The sequence below is a fragment of the Terrapene carolina genome, unplaced genomic scaffold (genome assembly GCF_002925995.2).
Source record: "Terrapene carolina triunguis isolate 2854851 unplaced genomic scaffold, T_m_triunguis-2.0 Scaffold706, whole genome shotgun sequence".
In the NCBI taxonomy this organism is placed as follows: domain Eukaryota; kingdom Metazoa; phylum Chordata; order Testudines; family Emydidae; genus Terrapene; species Terrapene triunguis.
The window spans coordinates 4886226-4907966 of record NW_020665057.1 but is presented as its reverse complement, the minus strand read 5'-3'; the positions used below and the strand labels follow the sequence as shown (position 1 = coordinate 4907966).

The 21741-nt window shown below is 43.6% G+C and overlaps 1 protein-coding gene across 1 annotated transcript in view; it reads left to right on the top strand.

Moving 5' to 3' along the window:
• The first annotated feature begins 10679 nt into the window (after positions 1–10679).
• Positions 10680–21741, top strand: part of ETNPPL (ethanolamine-phosphate phospho-lyase) — a 16777-nt gene continuing 5715 nt past the window's right edge. The window contains exons 1-7 of the mRNA XM_024206551.2: positions 10680–10744; positions 14578–14696; positions 14852–15011; positions 17053–17127; positions 18290–18383; positions 19548–19664; positions 21439–21521. Coding sequence (XP_024062319.1) covers positions 10689–10744; positions 14578–14696; positions 14852–15011; positions 17053–17127; positions 18290–18383; positions 19548–19664; positions 21439–21521 — 704 coding nt within the window. The 5' untranslated portion in view covers positions 10680–10688. The remainder of the gene's footprint in view (positions 10745–14577; positions 14697–14851; positions 15012–17052; positions 17128–18289; positions 18384–19547; positions 19665–21438; positions 21522–21741) is intronic.

Genomic DNA, 21741 nt, shown 5'->3' with positions numbered 1-21741 from the left:
AACTATTCTCCCTACTGTTACTCACACCTTCTTGTCAATTGTTGGAAATGGGCCATCCTGATTATCACTACAAAAGTTTTTTTTTCTCCTGCTGACAATAGCCCACCTTAACTGATTACACTCGTTATAGTTGGTATGGCAACATCCATTTTTTCATGTTCTCTGTGTAATATATATATATATATATATATATAATCTTCCTACTGTATTTTCCACTGCATGCATCCGATGAAGTGGGGTTTAGCCCATGAAAGCTTATGCTTAAATAAATGTCTTAGTCTTTAAGGTGCCACAAGTACTCCTCGTTCTTTTTATCTCAAATGAAGTTTCCCAAACACTTCAATCCAAATACACACTGGCTTAGATAAAACAAGTTTATTAACTACAGAATGACAGATGTTAAGTGGTTACAAGCAATGAGGCATAAAAGTCAGAATTGGTTACAAAGAAATAAAAGATGTTAGGTATTAGTTTGCATTTTATAACAAGCTACGTTAATTTAAAGCAAAAAGGTTTCTCTCATCATATGCTTATAGCAGTCTGACTGGATTTCTGAGCCAGGACCCCTCCCCTAGTTCAATGATGCTTTCTTTGTCTTTCAAATATTGTTGATGCTGTGAGTAGAGTTGAGGAAAGAGAGGTAATCTGTGTCCTCTGTTCTCCCTTCTTATAGCATTTCTCTTCTTTGAGAATCATCTCCAGCTGGGGTTAAGGCGACAGCAAGTCGGTTTGCCAAGATGTAAATATCTCGCTCATGCCCTTCTTCCTGCCAAAGAATGGCTGCTTACCAAGGTGATTGTCCAATTGATTTTGTTGACACTTGGCTGAGGCATCTGTGATGGGTTCGATCACAGAAACCCCCTTGGGACTGTCATCTGATGTGCTGAAACTATCTCTGAGCCCATTTTCTCTGCCAGTTTGGGCCTTCAGAACCCTGTCTTGTCGAGCCAGACACGCCAGTCTGCTCCAACACAGACCCAGGGTCTGAACCACGCATCCCAAAGCTGCAGACTTAACTGAAAACAGCTTAAGAAGTGCTCTTGTCTCCAGCACCAAGACACCCAGCTCCCAGTGGGGTCCAAACCCCAAATGAATTAATTTTACTCTGTATAAAGCTTATACAGGGTAAACTCATAAATTGTCCGCCCTCTATAACACAGAGAGAGATATGCACAGCTGTTTGCTCCCCCAGATATTACTCATTAACTCTGGGTTCAATAATAAGCAAAAGTGATTTTATTAAGTATAAAAAGTAGGATTTAAGTGGTTCCAAGTAATAACAGACAGAACAAAGTAAGTTACCAAGCAAAATGAAACAAAACACGTAAGTCTAAGCCTAATACATTAAGAAACTGCATACAGGTAAATCTCACCCTTAGAGGTGTTCCAATAGGTTTCTTTCACAGACTGGACTCCTTCTTAGTCTGGGTCCAGCAATCACTCACACCCCCATAGTTACTGTCCTTTGTTTCAGTTTCTTTCAGGCATCTCTTGGGGGTGGAGAGGCCATCTCTTAAGCCAGCTGAAGACAAATGGAGGGGTTTCCAGGGCCTTTTATATTCTCTCCCTTGTGGGCGGAAACCCCTTTGTTCTTCTGTGCAAAATCACAGCAACAAGATGGAGTTTATAGCCACCTGGGCAAGTCACATGTCCATGAATGATTCAGCTTTTTGCAGGCCGACGCCATTGTTTAAATGTTAGTTTGAACATTCTCAGGAAAACTCAGATGTGGATTGGCGTCTCCCAAAGTCCATTGTCAGTTAAGTGTTTCTTGATTGGGCACTTACTGAGAATAGTCCTTTCTCAAGAAGCTGACCAAATGCTTCACTGAGGCTACTTAGAACCAAACACATTGAGATACAAGTACATAGCCAATATTCATAACTTCAAATACAAAAATGATACACACATACAGACAGCATAATCATAACCAGCAAACCACAACCTTTCCATAGACACCCCACTTGACCTCCTCTGTACAAGACCTGGTGCAACCAAAGGACCCTGGTTGCAACAATGATCTATATGGTCACAGTTCATGTCAATACCATCACAGCGTCCATTTGCCTTTTGTCTCTGAGGAACAGGTTTGTGGCTGCTTCCCCATGTTTGGAATATGACTTAGTAACATCATACAGTAGAATCTTAATTTACATACAATGTTGCCACTCATTTTACCAGGACAATAAAGGTCAGTGAATTATGAGTTTTCAAATGATACCTCACCAGGCATACTTTGTATAAAATTTATCATTGTTTTGTAAAAGTGGTGAACATAAGAGTATAGTCTGTCACATTTATATCCTAATTGTGATAGCTAAATACACAATACTTCTACATATTCATCAACATATACTGATATAATTTGTAGTAGGGGTTGCAACATATTGTATCACACAGCATATTCTGAAAAAAAATATTATTGAAACATCTGTCACAAATTTTAAAAAGAAACCACATCAATGGATTGGCATAATCTATTCATTGATTGCTGAAGGCTGTTGCTTTAAAGGTAACACATTTTCTTGATGTCTCTGAGAACAGCTTATCTTCTGTGCCTACCTGATATCGAATGGTGAAAGGCTAAGGCATCTGGAAAATGTAAACAGAACTTTAACATCTTCAGCAAAGGTAAAGTGTTTTATTATAGAAACATAGTGAAAAACTATAAATAGACTTAACATCTTGAATATAAAACTTGACGGAAAATACCTCTCTCCCATTACCTAGATGTAACATAAAATACACTGGCACCTCTGAGAGAAGAGGAATATCATGCATCACATCCTGACACATATTTGTCCACTCCTTTTGGACTGGGCACTGTGAAGGTTTAGAATCAAGTCTCTACCAGGGCTTAAATTCAGCCGGAGCTGTACACAGCAAAGATCTGGTAAATATTTTCAATCGCCCTAGAGTTTTTATAGTATGTTGGGGGCAGGCGTGGGAAGCTCTGGGAAATATTCTATAAGAATTTAAGCCCTGCCTGGAATCTATTGTGAATCTCAGGGTATGTCTACACCCAGCCGCTAGTTCGGCGGCTGGGAATCGAAGTTCTGGGTTCGACTTATCGCGTCTTGTCTGGACGCGATAAGTCGAACCAGGAAGTGATCGCCGTCGACTGCGGTACTCCAGCTAGATGAGAGGAGTACCGCGGCGTCGACGGGGGAGCCTGCCTGCCGCGTGTGGACCGAGGTAAGTTCGAACTAAGGTACGTCGACTTCAGCTACGTTATTCACGTAGCTGAAGTTGCGTACCTTAGTTCGAATTGGGGGGTAAGTGTAGACCAAGCCTAAGTAAGTAATATCTGGGTGAAGGTGTTTGTAACAGGGTGGCTTGCCCTATGGGCTGGAGAGCTGGGAGCTAAGACAACTCTGATTACAGGATCAGCCCCTCCTCCCGGAGAAGAATCACGATTCCTCTACAAAAGGAGCAGGAAGTTGCAATGAAGAGGGAAAGCTCAGGAAACTGAAGCTGTAGAAACACTGCAGGGTGAAAGAAGACTCCTGCAGGGTCCTGAGTCAGCAGGGGGAAAAGCTCAAAAAGCAGGGGAGAGTGAGAACAGCTCTCCAGGCAGGGATGTATGGGAGAGACCCTGTCCAAGCAGGGGAGAAACCGCAAAGGCCCAGCTGGAAAGGTCTGTGGAGAAAGACAAACTCCAGGCTGGAGGTGCTGGAAAGCAGAACAACAGTTACTCAGGGATATTTTTGAATAGGGTTACCATACATCCGGATTTCCCCAGACATGTCCGGCTTTTTGGTGCTCAAATCCCCGTCCGGGGGGAATTTTCAAAAAGCTGGACATGTCCGGGGAAATAGGGAGGCATAAGCCAGGGTCCACCCGGCCCCAGCACGATCCGCCGGGTCCGCAGCACAGCCCAGTCGCCCCGGCTACATTGTAGCGAGCTCGGGCGGGAAGGCGCAGCTGCAGAAGGCGGCAGAGGGGCCGCTGCTGCCCCCGCAGGCCGGGCAGACCGCATGCCCCAGCCGAGCCCAGCCAGCGGCTTGGGCTTCCCTCGCGGGCGGGGACCCCCCGGCCACTGGGGGACCCTTCCTGCAGCCCCGGCGCCACGGGAGCTGTTCCAGTGGGGACAGGCTGGGGAACGTGCTCGGCGGTGGCAGGAAGGAGGCGGCGGGGAGTGCGGTGTGTGCCGGGGCTGCAGGGACCCGCGCCGCCCCGGTTGCCACTGAGCCTCCGAAGTCCCCGCCAGGCAGAGGCTGCCGGGTGAGCGGGGGAGCAGGGCAGGCGGGGGGGTGCAGAGGCTGCAGGGCGGGGAGGAGCAGGGCAGGTAGGGGCATAGAGGCTGCAAAGGCAGGGGGGCGCAGGGGCAGGGCAGGCGGGGGGTGCAGAGGCTGCAGGGGCAGGGGGTGCAGAGGCAGGGCAGGCGGGGGCGCAGAGGCTGCAGGGGCGTGGGGGTGCAGAGGCTGCAGGGGCAGGGGGGTGAGGGGGGAGCAGGGGTCACAAAGGCTGCAGGGGTGGGGGGCTGCAGGGGCTGCAGGGCGAATGGGAAGCAGGGGTCACAGAGGCTGCAGGGCAAGGGGGGTGCAGAGGCTGCAGGGCGAGTGGGGAGCAGGGGTCACAGAGGCTGCAGGGGCAGATGGGGTGCAGGGGCTGCAGGGCGAGTGGGGAGCAGGGAAGCACTTAGCAACCCCCAACCAAGATCAGAGCGGGAGGGAGGAGGGGGAATACAGGGTGCTCAGAGGAGGGGGCAGAGTTGGGGCAGGGACTTTGGGGAAGGGGTTGGAATGGGGGCGGGGAAGGGGCAGGGCCGGGGGCGGGGCGGAGTTGGGGCAGGGCCAGGGCCCCCATGGAGTGTCCTCTTTTTTCAGTGTTGAAATATGGTAACCCTAAACTACATTGATTTAAAAACTGATTTAAATTAAACCATAAACCATAAATTTCCCATACAGAAAAGGTCCTAAGTAAACCTGAAACTTTTCTAGGTGTGAAAGAGTTGATTCACTCCTGGCACACCCCTCCTAGTGAGATTTATTGTTATAACAGCACTTTCCTCCCGCACTCTCTGAAAAGAACCACTCTGGCCCTGGCAGTGATCTGCCTCTTTTCGTGATTCCACCCCGCCAGCCAGGTGACCTTTAGTTCCACCCTTTCCAGGGTAAAGAAGGAGTACAATACATTCAATTCAAATTAACGTACCTCTTCACTCCTTCCTAGGCTGGATCCTCTGCAGACTCTTCACCCCTTCTGAGGCTCTGCAGGGTTGTCTTTCTCCCTGAATGCCCAGTTCCAAACTCAGTAGTCCTTCTCCCCATCATGTCAGGGTGTTTCCACATCACCTTTCCCAGCAGCTAGTAGGGGAGCTCAGTCCCTCCTTCTCCTCTGGGCTCCAGTATAGGGACCCTGTGATGAGCACCTAATGTCTGCTACCTCAGCCTGCTCACTGCTTCTCTGGATTTCTTCTTACCATGGCCTTTCTTCAGGTCCTTTTCCACAGCCCCTCTCTGGGCTTACTGTATATCTGCCTCACTCTCTAGGCCTTTCCAGCATTTTCTAGCAGCTAGACTACAGAGTTCTTTCTCCTAGTACTCCCTTCTCATCTGGGCTTCCTCACCACCCAGCTCCTCCTCCAGCTGGGCTTCATCTACATTTTTGCCTGCCCCCCCCCCCCCCCCCCATGCCTTAACTGAGTTCTCCATCTCCAGTTAACCCTTTTAGTGCCAGGCCTTACTTATTTATATTGCTATAGGTTGGGTAAGGCCTGTTTGAAACTGGTGGCTTCACATGAGGCTTTAAGCCATTTAGGATATATATGGTCCATTATTTACCTAATATATTTTATAAGGGCTTGTCTACACAGGAGAGCTATTCTGGAATAAAATAAAGTATGAGATTAATTATTCCAGATGAACTATTCTGGATTAATTTTTATTTCAGAATAAGAATTCAGACATGGATGGGAAGAGCTAATCTGGTCTGGAATAATTCCATGTGTAGACAAACCCTAACCAATGATTTCCTTAGGTCTGGTGAACTCTGCTTGGCTAGTTACTGTTTTCATATCTTGTGGAGCTCAGAAGCTGCTACAGGGTCACGGTTATGCAATGCGTTGTGGTGAGAGCTCATCCTTACTTTGATGCTGCATCTTGCTTTCCCTTAGCTGGGCTCTGACTTTTGGTATGGAATGGACTTGTATGTTTGCATTCGCTTGCCCTCCTGATGTCAGTAGTAACAACGGTAGTATTTATTCAAATGTCTTTCTCCTCAGATCGTGATCATTTGTTTTTGCATATTCCTTGAAAAATTAATAAAGAAAAAAAAAGATATTGATGAAAAAGGTGTGCCAAAATGGAGCATATATGGTTTGTTTTTTAAAACTCTTATCAATCCACTGAATCACTAGGGGCTAGTTTATGGCATTTATACCACATCCCTGTGGAGATGGTGGAGGAATGCAGAGCCCACCATCCCAGCAAGAGCACTGGAGAGATTGTGCCTTCCTGAACCACAATCTTTCTGGGGCTGCTCTGTGCTAATGTGAGGGAGATATGCATAATTTGTTCCATCCATTAGGAGCAGATGACTCTCTTTAGTGCATTGATTCTGGAAGAAGGAATGCAAAGGAGCCAGCGGGCCTTGGGAGGCTTCTTGATTGCCTTTCTGCCCCTGCATGGCCATGTAAAGGCCTCTTTCAAGCTGTTCTCTAACAATCTATTTCTAGCTTGTACCTGTCCTTTGCTGCTGGAGCTTATTGTTCCCATATGAAATGGGATTTCTAGTGATAATCTTCCCTCTGTCCCCATCGGTATTTTGTGAAACTCATTCCACAGTTCTAATGGACAGAGATTAATGTGCATTTCCTACCAACAGAGGGCAGACGCAGACAGGAAAGGACAGTGGCTTGTCCTTAAATGCCCTTACATCGTCCTTTCAGATTCCTTTGCACATTAATTTTCATGATAAAGCAGGGAAACAATGTCTGGGTTGTCTCTGGTTTATATTAGTTTAATAAAGAGATTGTCAGTATAAAATGTGCATGTCCTGAGTTTTGTCTGTCACATCATTGTTTTGCAGCTTTTAGAAAAGGAGGCAAGAGAAAAAGGCAGTACAAACTGGCTTGGATCAAGACCTAAGCCAGGTTCAGACTTAACACAGCATCCTGGCATGCAGTGAGACCCTATGCAAATGTATGTGGGGCCCAGTCTCTCTCCCTCTATTTGGGTGAATTCCCCTATCTCCATGTATCTGCTGCCCCAACAGAAGATTGGCAACAACCTCATCTGTTTGTGAGGTTGCATAGTCTCTGATGTCTCTCTTACAAGGGCCAGGACCCTAGGATGTGGAGATGAAGAGCAGCTACTCAAGCTGATGCAGGGACCAGTAAGGAATTTGTCTGCTGACAAATGTTAGCACACTTCAGAACTATCATTTCAGGAATCCTGCTTACCTTGGTATGTCTACACTTAAACCACTACAGCCACACAGCTGCAGCTGCACTGCTGTACCACTTCAGCGTACAGACTACCTATCGAGAGGAGGGGCTGTCCCCTCAGTATAGGTAATCACCTCCCTGAGAGGTGGTAGCTACGTCAATGGAAGAATTCTTCTGTTGACCTAGAGCTGTCTACACCTGGGATAGCCACATCTCTCAGGAGGTTGGATTTTTCACACACCGAGAGACGTAGCTACACCAATGTAAGTTCCCAGTGTGGACAAGCCCTTTGGCAGACATCACTGCATCAGTTACACCTCAGGTTCTGAAAGTTTTTCTCATACCTATAACAGCTAGAGAGTGAGACTAAGGTCTGGTCTACACTAGCAAACTAGATTGACCCAGCTATGTCACTCAGACATGTGAAAAATCCACACCCCTGAGAAACATAGTTAAGCTGACCTGAGTTCCCATGTAGACAGTGCTAGGTTGACAGAGGAATTCTTCTGTCGACCTAGCTACCAGCTCTCAGGGAAGTGGTTTTACTACAGTGACAGGAGAACCCCCTCTCGTTGCTGTAGTGTCTATACTGAAGTGCTACAGCAGAACAGTTGCAACACTGCAGCTGTGAAACTGTCAAGTTTTAAGTGTAGACATAGTATCAGAGGGGTAACCATGTTAGTCTGGATCTGTAAAAAGCAACAGAGTCTCCTGTGGCACCTTTAAGACTAACAGATGTATTGGAGCATAAGCTTTCGTGGGTGAATGCCCACTTCGTTGGATGCATGTAATGGAAATTTCCAGGGGCAGGTATAAATATGCTGGCAAGAATCAGTCTGGAGATATCGAGGTTAGTTCAGTCAGGGAGGGTGAGGTCCTCTGCTAGCAGTTGAAGTGTGAACAGCAAGGGAGGAGAAACTGCTTCTGTAGTTGGCTAGCCATTCACAGTCTTTGTTTAATCCTGATCTGATGCTGTCAAATTTGCAAATGAAGTGAAGCTCAGCAGTTTCTCTTTGGAGTCTGGTCCTGAAGTTTTTTTGCTGTAAGATGGCTACCTTTACATCTGCTATTGTGTGGCCAGGGAGGTTGAAGCGTTCTCCTACAGGTTTTTATATATTGCCATTCCTGATATCAGACTTATGTCCATTTATCCTTTTACGTAGTGACTGTCCAGTTTGGCCAATGTACATAGCAGAGGGGCATTGCTGGCACATGATAGCATATATAACATTGGTGGACGTGCAGGTGAATGAACCGGTGATGTTGTAGCTGATCTGGTTAGGTCCTGTGATGGTGTTGTTGGTGTAGATATGTGGGCAGAGCTGGCATCGAGGTTTGTTGCATGGATTGGTTCCTGAGTTAGAGTTGTTATGGTGTGGTGTGTGGTTGCTGGTGAGAATATGCTGAAGGTTGGCAGGTTGTCTGTGGGCGAGGACTGGCCTGCCTCCCAAGGTCTATGAAAGCAAGGGATCATTGTCCAGGATGGGTTGTAGATCACTGATGATGCGTTGGAGATGTTTAAGCTGAGGACTGTAGGTGATGGCCAGTGGACATAGTCATACTGTTTTAAATTAAAATTTAGATTCTGGAGTAAAAGATAGCACCCTAACAAAGAAAAGAAATGAATATTTGCTCATAGAGCTGATATGATTTGACCTAGTTCAAGCCCTGATCTTTGCCTCCCAGAGATGTTGTAAGGTAAATTCACTGACGTTTGTAAAACACTTTAAGAATTCAAAAATATTAGTTGATGGCTGCAATCTGATTCCTCGATGATGATGATTTATTTGGATTGCAGAAGCACAACGGGGACCCCAGTCAAGGATCAGGGCCCCATTGTGCTTAGACACTGTACAAACACAGAACAACAAAGATGGTCCTTACATATTTGCCTGGCCTTATAGCTAGAACTTTGACATTTGTAATAATTGATGCATTTTGGGAAGTATGTAGATGAAATATTATGGCCCTTGAATTATGGTTCCAGGCTTGGTTACATTAACTGCCCTAGGTTTCCCATCAATTGAGTCTATAGCTAAGATGATATACATAACAGAAGTAATTTGATAAGCAGAATTTTCAAAAAGGTGTACACTGGGTATCAAAATAAAGGCAATGATGTCCATAGCTCACTGAAGTATTTATGATGTGTAGGTGGTGTGCTGTGTACAAATGTCCTGTGTATATTTTAAAGGGTCCCCACAAAGTAATTTTGTACAGTGCCTCTTGTAAAAATAAAACCCTTTTGTACAAATGCAGTTCAGATGTTTGCAAGATTATGCTGTTTATATTTTTTATGAAGCCTCGATCAGTACATTGAAAAATAGAGCTCAAATATGTCCTACTAGGCTACTGTGGGTTTCTGCAGCAATTTTATAAGCAGTTCGGCAAAATGACCTATCCTCTCAGTCAGACAGAAGCCAAACTATTTATCAATCATTTTTGGCTATACCCTGTGTAATATTAGGAAATTTGGCCAGAAAACTAAAATACTCTGTCCTTCAGGACAATGCTTTGAAAGCTCAGGAGGGAAAGAACTGCAACCTAGCATTCCAAATTAACATAATCTCTCTATGAGATTAATTATTGTTTATGTTCTATAAGCATGAGGTAAGTAGTCCCTACAGTGCCCCAGTGGGGAAGGTAAATAAGTCATAGAAGTAAATCATCCACAGGATAAAACAGTATCAGAGGGGTAGCCGTGTTAGTCTGAATCTGTAAAAAGCAACAGAGGGTCCTGTGGCACCTTTGAGACTAACAGAAGATAAAACAGAAAAGCAGTAGAAGTAATAGGGCTTAACATTAGACAATATTTGTGTGTGCCTATTACATGGAAAGCAGACAATTGCAGTGAAGAGGAGATAGGCAGTGAATAAGAAAGGGAAGTTTTGATCCCCCTTGAGGAACGTCCTCCATGGGGGGTGAAAGGAGAAAAGAAGAGTAGTGGTGGCACAGGGGGAGGCCGTGGCAGTTGGAACAATGTTTAGAGTGGGGGGTGCTGAAAACCATTGAACAAAGCTGTTTATGATGGAAACCAGGACAAGCCAGGGGGTGCTGTGCCCCCCCCCCCGAGAGCTGGGACAGAGAGTGGCACAGCCAGAGGGGCGTGTGGAGGGAGGCTCTCTCCTGGGCACATGAGCGGCAGGTTGCGGCGCAGATGAGAGAGCAGGAGGAGGGGTTTGGCAGGAGGCAGAGCAGAAGACGGGATAAAAGGACGATGAGACTAACCGGCTCCTCACCCCAACACCAGCCTCCTGGGACAAGGGCAGCCCAAGGCGGCGGGAGAAGCGGCGCCAGCATGAGCGAGCTGTACAGCAAGGCGGAGACCCTGGAGCTGAGGAGAAGGCACATCGGGTGAGCAGGGCCGGTTCAGGGCAAGGGCGCCGGGGCTGGAGAGCTGCCCGCGGCAGCAGAGCAGTGCCAGGCTGTGGCCCTCGGTGCGGGGCAGGGGGAGCTGCCTGCGGACAGAGCTGGGCACAGTCCCCCTCTTTGCCCACCCGGCCCGCAGCTGAGCCCGCAGCCCCCTGAGCTTCCCCGCGCAGCGCATCCCTCCTGCTGGTCCCTGCGCTTGCTGGGCTCCATCGCTTCCACCAGCGGTGCACACGGCGCTTCTGCCCTCGGCTAACCCCGAGACAAACGGGAGGCTTGGGAGGCAGAGCGGCGGCTCAGCTTGGGGCGGGGGGATCAGTGTGTGACAGTAAGTACCCTGCGCTCGGTTACATAAACCAGCCTCTATCGCTGTTACATAAAACAAGGATGTTTGTCTTTCTTCCTCCCTCGGCACAAGTTTAGCACAAGCTGGGATCAGAGGCTGCTACATTTTAAACATTTTATCCCCAAGTTTCAGTGCTGCTTCTGCCAGGAAAGCTGGAATACAGAATTAAACGACTTTTGCAGCTAGAATAATAGGTAGCTTGTTGCCTTTAAGGTTGTTTTTCTAACATAGTTTATTGTAGGGCACGTTTAAATAGACTCAATTCTAGCTGAAATCCATGAGCCCTGTATAATAAATGGAATGAGCATCAGCTAATGGGCTTCATACTTAATTACATACTAGACCTATACAAATGACCAAAAGAATTGAGAGTTATTAATATTGTTAAGAGCACATGGTAATACTACTTTCCCCCCAGAGAACAAAGTGTTTCCACAACATGATTTTGATGAATAAAATAAAAATGCCTTGTGATCCACGGAGCCATTATAATAATAATTTACAATTCTATAGCACCTTCACAAAGAACATCAAAGTGCTCTAAAAATTACATAACCCAGAAGTTATACAGAGCTACCAGAGGGGAGGGCAGCAACCAGCAGATAGTACATTGAGTAGTTATGTGAAGGGGAAAATTTGGTAAACACCTGCTCTTACATAAAGCTTCAAACCGGAGCAGACAAAGCAAATCCTGCCCTCTGTTGCACCCAGGCAAATTCACAGTAGCTGCACTGAAGTTAATTGGTTTATCACTGAAACTGAGAGCAGACCCTAGCATGTGATCTTGGTTTTAAAGGCCTCTTATCCATAGTGGAAATTTCATAGAATTTAGTTCACCTACCTCAGACATATGAAGGCTGAGTCATCCTGTTGGTAACCTGTGGCTTCAGGGAATTTTGGCATGTCATAGTTGGTGCTTAAAGTAGTAAATCATTTTCCTTCGGTACCTTCTATTTGTGTGGCAAAACAATGTTGAGTTTACTTATAACAAATTTAAGTCATCATACATAGGTAGTACCTCCTCATTGTAGATAACTGGTGAAAGAAATACAAAGCAAGCAAGAGGAAGGTCAGTTTTTTAGTTTGTAATTCCGATATTTAAGACTTTGCCTCTTCCTGACAAATGCAGTCTCAAAAACTTACTTATATTGTACTTGATGGCAGATTGCACAAAAGTGAGCACCATAAAACTATTAAACAGAATAGAATGCCCGAAGTACATTTTTAAAATGCTATTGTTTGGTTAATTCATGGGCAAATTTAGCACTCATAAAATGGGGGCCTAAAGGGTTTGTCTTGAGCGTAACCTAGCACAGACAGCTATGGTGCAGATTTTCCACACAAATTCTGTAGTGCTACCTGTTGTGCCACTCTTAAGCCTCATCTGAGTCAAGACTGTGCAATTGTGATATAATGGGAAGTAGGATGAGACCATCAAACACTATTTTCTTTCCTGTGATTTGAGTCAGGATTGAAAGAAAATATGAACTCTACCCTTGTCACAGTGTGTATCTGATACCTATTTATCATTTACTACAAGTTAAATAATATAGTTTCCACCAGATCATATGGTCTTGATTAATATTTCACTAGGTCATGCCAAGTGAAAAGCTAATTCATCATTGTTAGATATGAAAGTACAAAGATGCTCACTGACTTTCTAATATTATGCTACTACTAAAATACTCACTTGTTTAGACTCCTAGGTGTACATATAATGCCATCAATTGTTTTAATATGCTTAAAAATCAATGCCATCATTGCATGTAGAGCCCGTCATATCTAAGGGCCAGATCTTGTGATCTAGGAGTCTTGCTTGAGTACACATTGCAGGATCAGGCTCTGTAAGGCAAATAGTAATGGAAATCTCATGGAAAGACTACGAACAGAAAAACTGCACTAAAGAAATTCTATTTGATAATGTTCAGTCTGCTGCTTTACCTCCATTTCACTTTTGAATTGTCTTGTGGCAGTAGATTTGCAAGAGTAAATAAAGGGGAAATAGCTCTGAAAGATGCCCCTAGGTAACTGCTTGATCAGGCAGAAATTCAGACACTAAATTATTTCAAACAATACAAATTACATTTTATGAGTAACAGTTCGGGTCCATGTACACAATTAATTGTATTGCATCAGGTCACCAGACAACATGGACAATAAGGATGCTTTTAGCAAAGCAGTTTTGTTATTTGGAAACAATCACATCCCTCTTAGGTTAAGTACTATGAAAGGTTTCTAAATGCTTTCTCCCTGTTCACTAATATTTCGGAATATAACTGTATAGTAGGAATATGTGTCAGTGTTGTATGCTCAGAAAAGAAAAAAGAAGGGAACATTTTCAGAAGTGCCTAAGTGACTTTCAGAGCCTGTGTCATTAAAAGTCAGTGGAATTTGGATGCTTTTGAAAGCAAGGCTTAGCCACTTTTGAAAATTTTGCCCAGAAAATCTCAGTACCCTAAGCCTGATTTTTCAGAAGTGCTGAGCACCTCTGAAAATTAAGCCCATCATGTATTGGCATTTTGTTCTAACATATGGACTCTATAAATCTCATACATCAAATTCAGCATAGTCTTCCACTGTGCAATCAATTTTTGGCCATATATTTTTAAAAAGTTCTTAAAAATTAATCCTATTTCCAGAGAGTTAATTTTATATAAACTTTCATAAAATGTGTAAATTAATAGGACTGTGTCAGACAAACATAGCTAGACATCCAAGGATGCAATACAGTGCACATTCCATTGTGCTCACAGGAAACCATACACAGGACTTTTGTACACAGGGACACTCAGGAATGTTAATCCGAACTATGGTTTAAACTGGATGAGTTAAATCATATTAAACTCCTGTGTAGACGCTTTTATTCAGAATCCAAGTGGCCTTAATTAAGTTTCACCACTGCAATTCTGAGCATGTGTGTCTCCACACAGGAGTTTAATGTACTTTTAAATCACTCCTTTAGTTAATTTGGATTAATTTTTCTCAATGTTCCCATGTTCAAGCCCGTAGATACAAAAACAGGGGTTTGAAAATAACCTAATTAAGGACCTGCTCCTGTTCCCATTGAAATCAATGGAAGTCTTTCCGTTCATTTTAATGAGTTGGTTCAGGCCTCACTTGACCATCAGTTAAACTACAACATAGTATCCAAAAAAATCATGTTGCTTCACAGTCACTTCATAGAAGAGATGGTCTCATTTACCTATAATTTACTGAACGGCTTTTGTGATTTTAGTATTTCAAGCTTTGCCACCTCACTGATATAAAATAGTGTATTCCCTGGACTTCAGCAGCTGTCCATATGAAGGTGAAGGTGCCTTTGAAGTCAGTGGCAGCTTTGCCTGTGCTTTGACTGCAGGAGTTCGTGGGATTTAGTTTTTGTTTTCCTAAGCCCTGAGATCATCAACTCTCAAGATTCCGAGGCAGGGCAACAATTGAGCAAGCTGAAATAATGTTATTTTATACTTTTTAGACCTTCATGCAAAGTTTTCTTTGCTAAAGACCCTATCAAGATAGTGCGTGCTCAGGGGCAGTATATGTATGATGAGAACGGAGAAAAATACCTGGATTGCATCAACAATGTCGCACATGGTAAGTACAAAAACTCCATTGACTAAGTTTACGTCATTCCCACTAGAAATCAGAAGATCCTTTTATGGTGCCAAATTCAACAGAGCTCCCTGACTTTCTTTGTGTGATTCAGTAACTGATCACATGTCAGTAATTATTAATAATTTCTTGTTTAGTTGGCCACAGCCATCCAGATGTGATAAAGGCTGCAGTGAAACAGATGGAACTGCTCAACACCAATTCCCGATTCCTGCATGACAACCTTGTCCAGTATGCAAAGCGCCTCACAGCCACCCTACCAGAGAAACTCTCCATTTGCTATTTTGTTAACTCTGGGTATGTCTGAAGGATTTTTCATTGACACTATTTTGTTGCTGTTTAACAAGGACATTGTCAGGTCAATTTAGGCCCAAATTTTAAACTGTGAAAAAACAGGGTTTAACAAAAGTAACACAAATGTTTCCATGGAAATTTATTTCTAAATAACTCCAGGAAAAATTGTTTTTTGTTTTGGTCAGACTCAAAAACATCCTGTGCAGTGTTTGCTACCCTCACCTTGCTGTATAGTCTTAGGCTTGGTCTACACTTACCCCCCAAGTCGAAGTAAGGTACGCAAATTCAGCTACGTGAATAACGTAGCTGAATTCGACATACCTTACTTCGAACTTACCACGGTTCAGACGCGGTCCACACGCGGCAGGCAGGCTCCCCGTCGACTCCGCGGTACTCCTCTTGTTGAGCTGGAGTACCGCAGTCGACGGCGAGCACTTCCTGGTTCGATTTATCGCGTCCAGACCAGACGCGATAAATCGAACCAGGAAGTTCGATTTCCAGCCGCCGAACTAGCGGCTAAGTATAGACCAGCCCTTAGTGCATGAAAACCAGAAAGTGAAACTGGCTCTCAGCAAAGTGAAATGGACTAGTCTGTTTTCATTTTCTATGCCAAGCTTATGCGAAAAGGAAACAAACAGGATGTAAATAATAGGAAAATAGATAATTTGGTCAAACTAAACTAAAATGCTTAACAACCTTTTTAGTCAATGTTCTTGGCTTCACTGAATGAAATTACATGTTCAAATGCATTTTAATCCCAGATCCCCAAACAGGTATATATAGCACCAAATTCATCCCTGGCATAGATCCCCGGAGAAATCAATGGCTTAGTGGACAGGTCCTGAACTCTGATGATTGGTATGATTGGTCTTTAGCAGGGAAAATCCAGCTGTGATTGGAATCGATGGCAGTTTTCCCATTGACTTCATTAGGACCAGATTTGACCCACAATATGGAAACTTTGAAGCAGTGATGATCCTTTTCTATAACAACTAGAGGAGACTACAGCAGAAAGAGCTGATACCATGTATTTTCTGAAAATAGAGCTGTGTATTTAGAAACAAGAGGGATCAAAAGAAAGAAGAAAGCCTAGATATAAAATTCAGCAGAGAAATTTACTCAATTCTCTTTGGTTGATCTCTGTAGAGGCATTAGGTGGGTCTGTTTTAATCAACAGTCCTCATTCTAATACAAAATGCTAAATGCTGCTATTCTTCAGTCCAAATAGATTTATAACCCAATATCCCTAAAGGGAGTGGATCTTTTTATTTAGCACAGCCAAGGAGCTTGCACATATCAGTACTACCTAAAATCCTTATTTAGTCATCGCTATAACATAGCCCCAGAGTGACTTGTATTCCCCATGACAAGTCTTGTTGCTTCTTCTTGTTCCAGCAAATGGATCATTGGGGTATGTGGGTTGTACTACATTTTAAAGGGGGCAATATTGCAATAAAGATTATATATTTTGTTTGGGATGTCTTACTGACCGAGGCCTATCTAAATCTTTCTACAAGATAGTCTGATGTACCATAGGTTGATGGTTAGAGAGTAGTATGGTTTGGTGCTGAGTGAGAGCCCTGACTTTCAAAGTAAACTTGGGTCTTCATCTGGGCCTGCTGCTACAAGGCGCAGAGCGGGATCTGGTCCATGTGGAGGCTGGGGAGCTGCTGGGAATTTTGTAACTTTAATATGAGGGGCAGTTGCATTGTTCTCCCAGCTGCTGTATGGAGTGGTGTTATCTGTACAAAGGGGAGGTAAAGTGCCCACAAGCAAACAGGGCTAGGGGAATAAAGCATCTCTTTGTTTGATACATATACAAAGAGCTGTTTTCCCTCTTATGTGGTATTTATGTTCTGAATCATAGCATTCTAATCTGTATAACAAAGCCTGCTGTGTTGATTGTTTGTATTCATCAATTCCATACGCTTTTTCTGTTTTAAATTAAAATGACTGATAAGTGCTTGCTAACCATCTAGCCCTGGTGTTGCAATAAACCATTCTGTACTGTGTATAGTCCCCTAATGTGTTTATTATTTGGTAGATCTGAAGCCAATGATCTCGCCTTACGACTGGCTCGGCAGTATCGTGGACACCAAGATGTGATCACCCTTGACCAGTAAGTTTGCAGAATAGCATATATGAATGCAGCTAGTCACTTCCGCAGTATCTTTACAGGTGGACTCTATACAGTTGTATGGTATATTTCAGTGAAAGATCAGCATTGTTGCCTTCATACAAACATTATAATTAAATACAGAAGGCTCCATTTAAAGTAATGCTAACTAGGTTTTGAGCCACAATCTGACAACAAGTAGTAAACTGAGATGTGAAGGGACACTAAAGTTTGGTGGGCCTGAAAGCTGAGCTACCATGATAGATGTCCTAAACTAGGCCAGATCTCTCATACTTACACAGGCAAAACATCCAGAGAGCTACACTCAATGGATGTTTTGCCTGTGTGACAACTACAGGACTAGAAAACTTACAATTCTATATATGTGGGTTTGTGGTGGGGTCAGGGGGGTTTAGTTGATCCATGCTGGGTTGTTGTTTTTTTTTAAATCCTAGACACACACTGTCACAGTGGCCAAACTGGTGCTACAATATTAAGAACTAACTTTTCAAAAGGGCAGATGCCCAGCCTCCCTTTTGCCATGCTATAAAATTTGTGCCTCCATAATTAACTGGAGCAAATCTGAGTGTTTGTGTCCCCGACTATCTGATTTGCAGCCCTTTTTTAGAGTCTGCCAAAGTCAGACTACATTTACTAAATCCCAGGTTTAAGGGCCCTTGTGGAATACCTCAGTGGAGGGGATCCCAACACCTAAGTGCAGTGGCAGCTGTGCCCTGCCTGTGTGACAATCGTGGATGCATGTGGCAGCTGGCAGGTGATGGCTGGAGCAGAGGTGGGACATGGAAGGCTGGAGATGGGAAGGTGGCGAAGGTGTACTGGCTCCCAGCAATTCTGCATCCTTTCAAAATCCTATGGGCCACTGTTACAGGTAGACTTAGGAAGACACCAACTGTGTCTGTCCTTGCAGTGGCAGGGATGAATTTTGCTTATTGGTTCCAATCTTGCTCCACTGAAGTGAATAATAAAACTCCCACTGCCTTCATTAGGTTCAGGCGGGGTCAAATTAACTTGAGCAGACCTCACAAACACCACCCTTGGGTTTCTGGGTACTTTTTTTTTATGCTGTGTTGTGTGTGCGCAGTTGTGAATTTTAGCTTTTCTAAAACCTTAATGATAGTGATTTTGTATTTAACTCCCATTGCAGTGCTTACCATGGTCATGTTTCTTCTCTGATTGACATTAGTCCATATAAATTTAATCAGCTGGGGAAGGAGGGCAAAAAAGAGTTTGTGCATGTGGTGAGTATTTTTTCAATTGCATATAAATTACTATCCTTTGTAAGTGTTTTTTCCCTTTCCTCTAGTCATTTCAAAATCTGCCTGTGTGCTGGCTTTATTTCCCCAGATAAAATTATTCCTAACCTGTCAGACTACACACTCCTGTCATTTTATATCAAAGGATTAAATTCAGCAGAAATGTTTGCTGCTGGATTTGTAACAAGTGGCTTATTATTAGCTTTAATGCTGAATTGCCTCATGCTATTATCATGAATTGTGATATATTATTTTATGGGTAGGGAAATCAGTAAACAGCTGTTGTGTAATTAGCGCTCATCTGGTTAAAGCTAGAGTGAGCCCCCCACTGCAAATCTCCAGCCCAAAGTAATATGTAGGCCTCCATCCAGCTATCTCCCACTCTAGAACTGGTGCTACAGCGCTCCATGCCAATGACATTCCCCAGGCTGGTTTCTATCTTCCAATGACTCCTCCCCGGCCCTTGCAACCCTCCTCACACCGTGTGTAGGGGTTGGCAAGCCTGTGGCAGTCCCACCTTCTCTCACAAAATAGGAAGCCAAGTGGTACAACTGAAGCATAGATTTCCCGTGGAAGGAAGGGGCATCAACCATTCTTGCAGTCTGTAAGAACTGGAGTCAGTTAGCACTATAGACCAGGAACTGGCAGTGGCTACGGGCTGAATGGATGTATGTGGTGGAAGGCTCTTTGAAGAATGGAGGCCTGTAAAGTTGCTAGCACTAAGTGACTAAGGCTGCCGCTGAGGAAAGTGTGTTGACATTGCTCTGAATAATGACTACATGGTTATTCCCTGAATGAGTTAAACTTAAACAAGGGGAATAGTCCTGCCCTCATACGTTTACTCATCTCTGTATTTCCTATAAACAGATCAGCACTAAGCCCTGGAAAAGAAGATATTAGGCAAATACCTATTTCACATCTAGAGGAAAGTATCTTTCCTGTAATACATGGTACAATCTTCAACTCCTAATAGTGTACATAAAATTCAAGGCAGAAATTCAGAATATCCAAAGTTTGTGATATGTATGAGAGAAAGTGGTATTTTTTTCTGATACAGTTACATCCCTAATGAAAAACACTGGGAACTGTCCAATAGAAAATGAATATTGCAAGGAGGCATGCATTTGAGATAAACTCTGCTGCTTTCAGGCTCCTTCTCCAGATATCTACAGAGGAAAATACAGGGAAGATCATCCAGATCCAGCAAGTGCTTATGCAGATGATGTGAAAAAGATTATTGAAGAAGCTGAGAAGAATGGGCGCAAGGTTTGTAGCATGAGCTGTAGAAACATTGTAACCCTGTTCATGTTTAGTAATGAAACTACATCTGTTGGCAACAGAATAGGGGGGAAAGGGGACAAAAGATCAGCATCTATACAGTGCAATTTCTTCTCCTTTTCTGCCTTCACTCTTCTGTTATGGGTTTTATATTCTAAGGCTTCCATTGTCCCCTTGATGCACTTTCATAACTCTCATTAACATCCATGAAAGTTATATGCAAGGATCAAGAGGAGAATAGACTCATAAAGGAGCAAATAAATCCAAAATACCGGTAGTTTAATTCACTATTTTGTGAGCCTTTGAAACACAGTCAAGCTTTCAAGTCCTATTTGAGAGATTATGGTGAAAGTCCTAGACAGGATATGTAGAAAACCACTGCCTGGAGAACTGATAAATGAGGAAAATCATATTTCTAAATTCACCATTGCATTCAAGCACATTGAGATAAATTTATTGCACTTTCACGCTTCATAGCTTGGAATCCATGTACAAGCTGGTGATCACTACCACCCTTAACTTCTGTAAAATTTGATTTAGAATGTCTGTTACCCAGTGCTTCCTGGGGCAATTCTAATATTTTTGAAGACTGCTAGGGACTGATCTAAAGCCTGCTGAAGCCAATAGAAAGACCGCAATGGATATTGGATCAAACAGTCCCCTTTTAGTCCAAAGGTTTACATCACCTGTCTTTTAGTTTCTTCATCAATTTTTTTTCTTTTTTTGACTAACGGACAGTTTTTTTTTCTTTTCTTGTCTTCCTTTTTTCCCTCCTTTTGCATATCTTCTTAGGTTTTGGTGCCGTAGACCTGTGACAGGACAAGTTGTGATAAAGGCTAAAGTCTCACATGCTATGGGGACCCTCGTACTGTTTGGCAGTAGTGTGCCTCTTCGAATATAGTGTTCGCTTCTTTACACGTTTCCGCTCGACCTTGTTTCCAGGAAGACTGCACTGCTGGCCAGCTCGCGTGCACCTGTTGATGCTCAGGGAGGGTTGCACAAGCGGTGTGGGAGGCAATCTGTTACATAGCAGACTTGTGGTGACGCTCCTGGGAGATTTGGGGTAACACTGTCTGTGCTGCACAGACTTAATATTGACAAGGAATGTAAAACTTGATGTTCCAGTGTATCTGATCTGCTGCTGTTGCCTTTTCTGATTCGGAATAACTACTTTTTTTCCATTCCTAGCAACTGGAATTACTTCACCTATAGATTCTCTTTTGTGAAGTGCCTTGCCCTAATGTATTGCTTGTTTAGTCATTTGCCTGAGGCAGGGGTGCCCAAAGCATAGCCAGGGTGTTCTAAAAATGCAAACTCTGTCTGCCCTGTCCCTGGCCACCACAGGTTTCTACTGATGGTGTTCCCTGACACTAAGCAATTTCTATTAATCTATCAGGGAAATCACAAGTACCAGTAAGTATGTATTTTTTAATTGAAATTTCTATGTAAACTTACATGGACCTTATGAGCCTGATCCAACTCCCACTGAGGCCAGTGGGCCATCAGTAGCTGGTGGTTTAGGTCCTGGATGTGGCCCTTTGATTTCTGGCAGGCTGCCAGCGTGGCCCTTGGTGTTGCAAATTTGGGCACCCCTAATGGAAATCTTATGCTATAGCCATTGACAACAGACCACAGCTGTCCATCCCAGCATGTTATTAAAGTCACCCGACCCAGATATTTACAATTTCTTTCTGTAAGCGTTAGCTTATTTGCAAAGGCTAGATAGAGGAACATTGCTCTTACTTCATCTTCTTTTATGTAGATTGCGGCCTTTATTGCTGAATCCATGCAGAGTTGCGGAGGCCAAATAATTCCACCTGCAGGCTACTTCCAGAAAGTGGCAGAGTATGTACAATACTTGGAATGGGCATAGCTGAGAAGTTATGCAGAGTAATAGGTTAAGGCTCTAGGCTTATTCTATTAATCCCTTAGGGGTTTTTTGTCCTTCCTTTTTGTTCCACCTTTTAAATACCAATATGTAACTCATGTCCAATGGAATTTTTAGTTATCAATCACTTTAAAAAATACAATCCATATGTGTATCATTAAAAAGCAAACAAGTGGC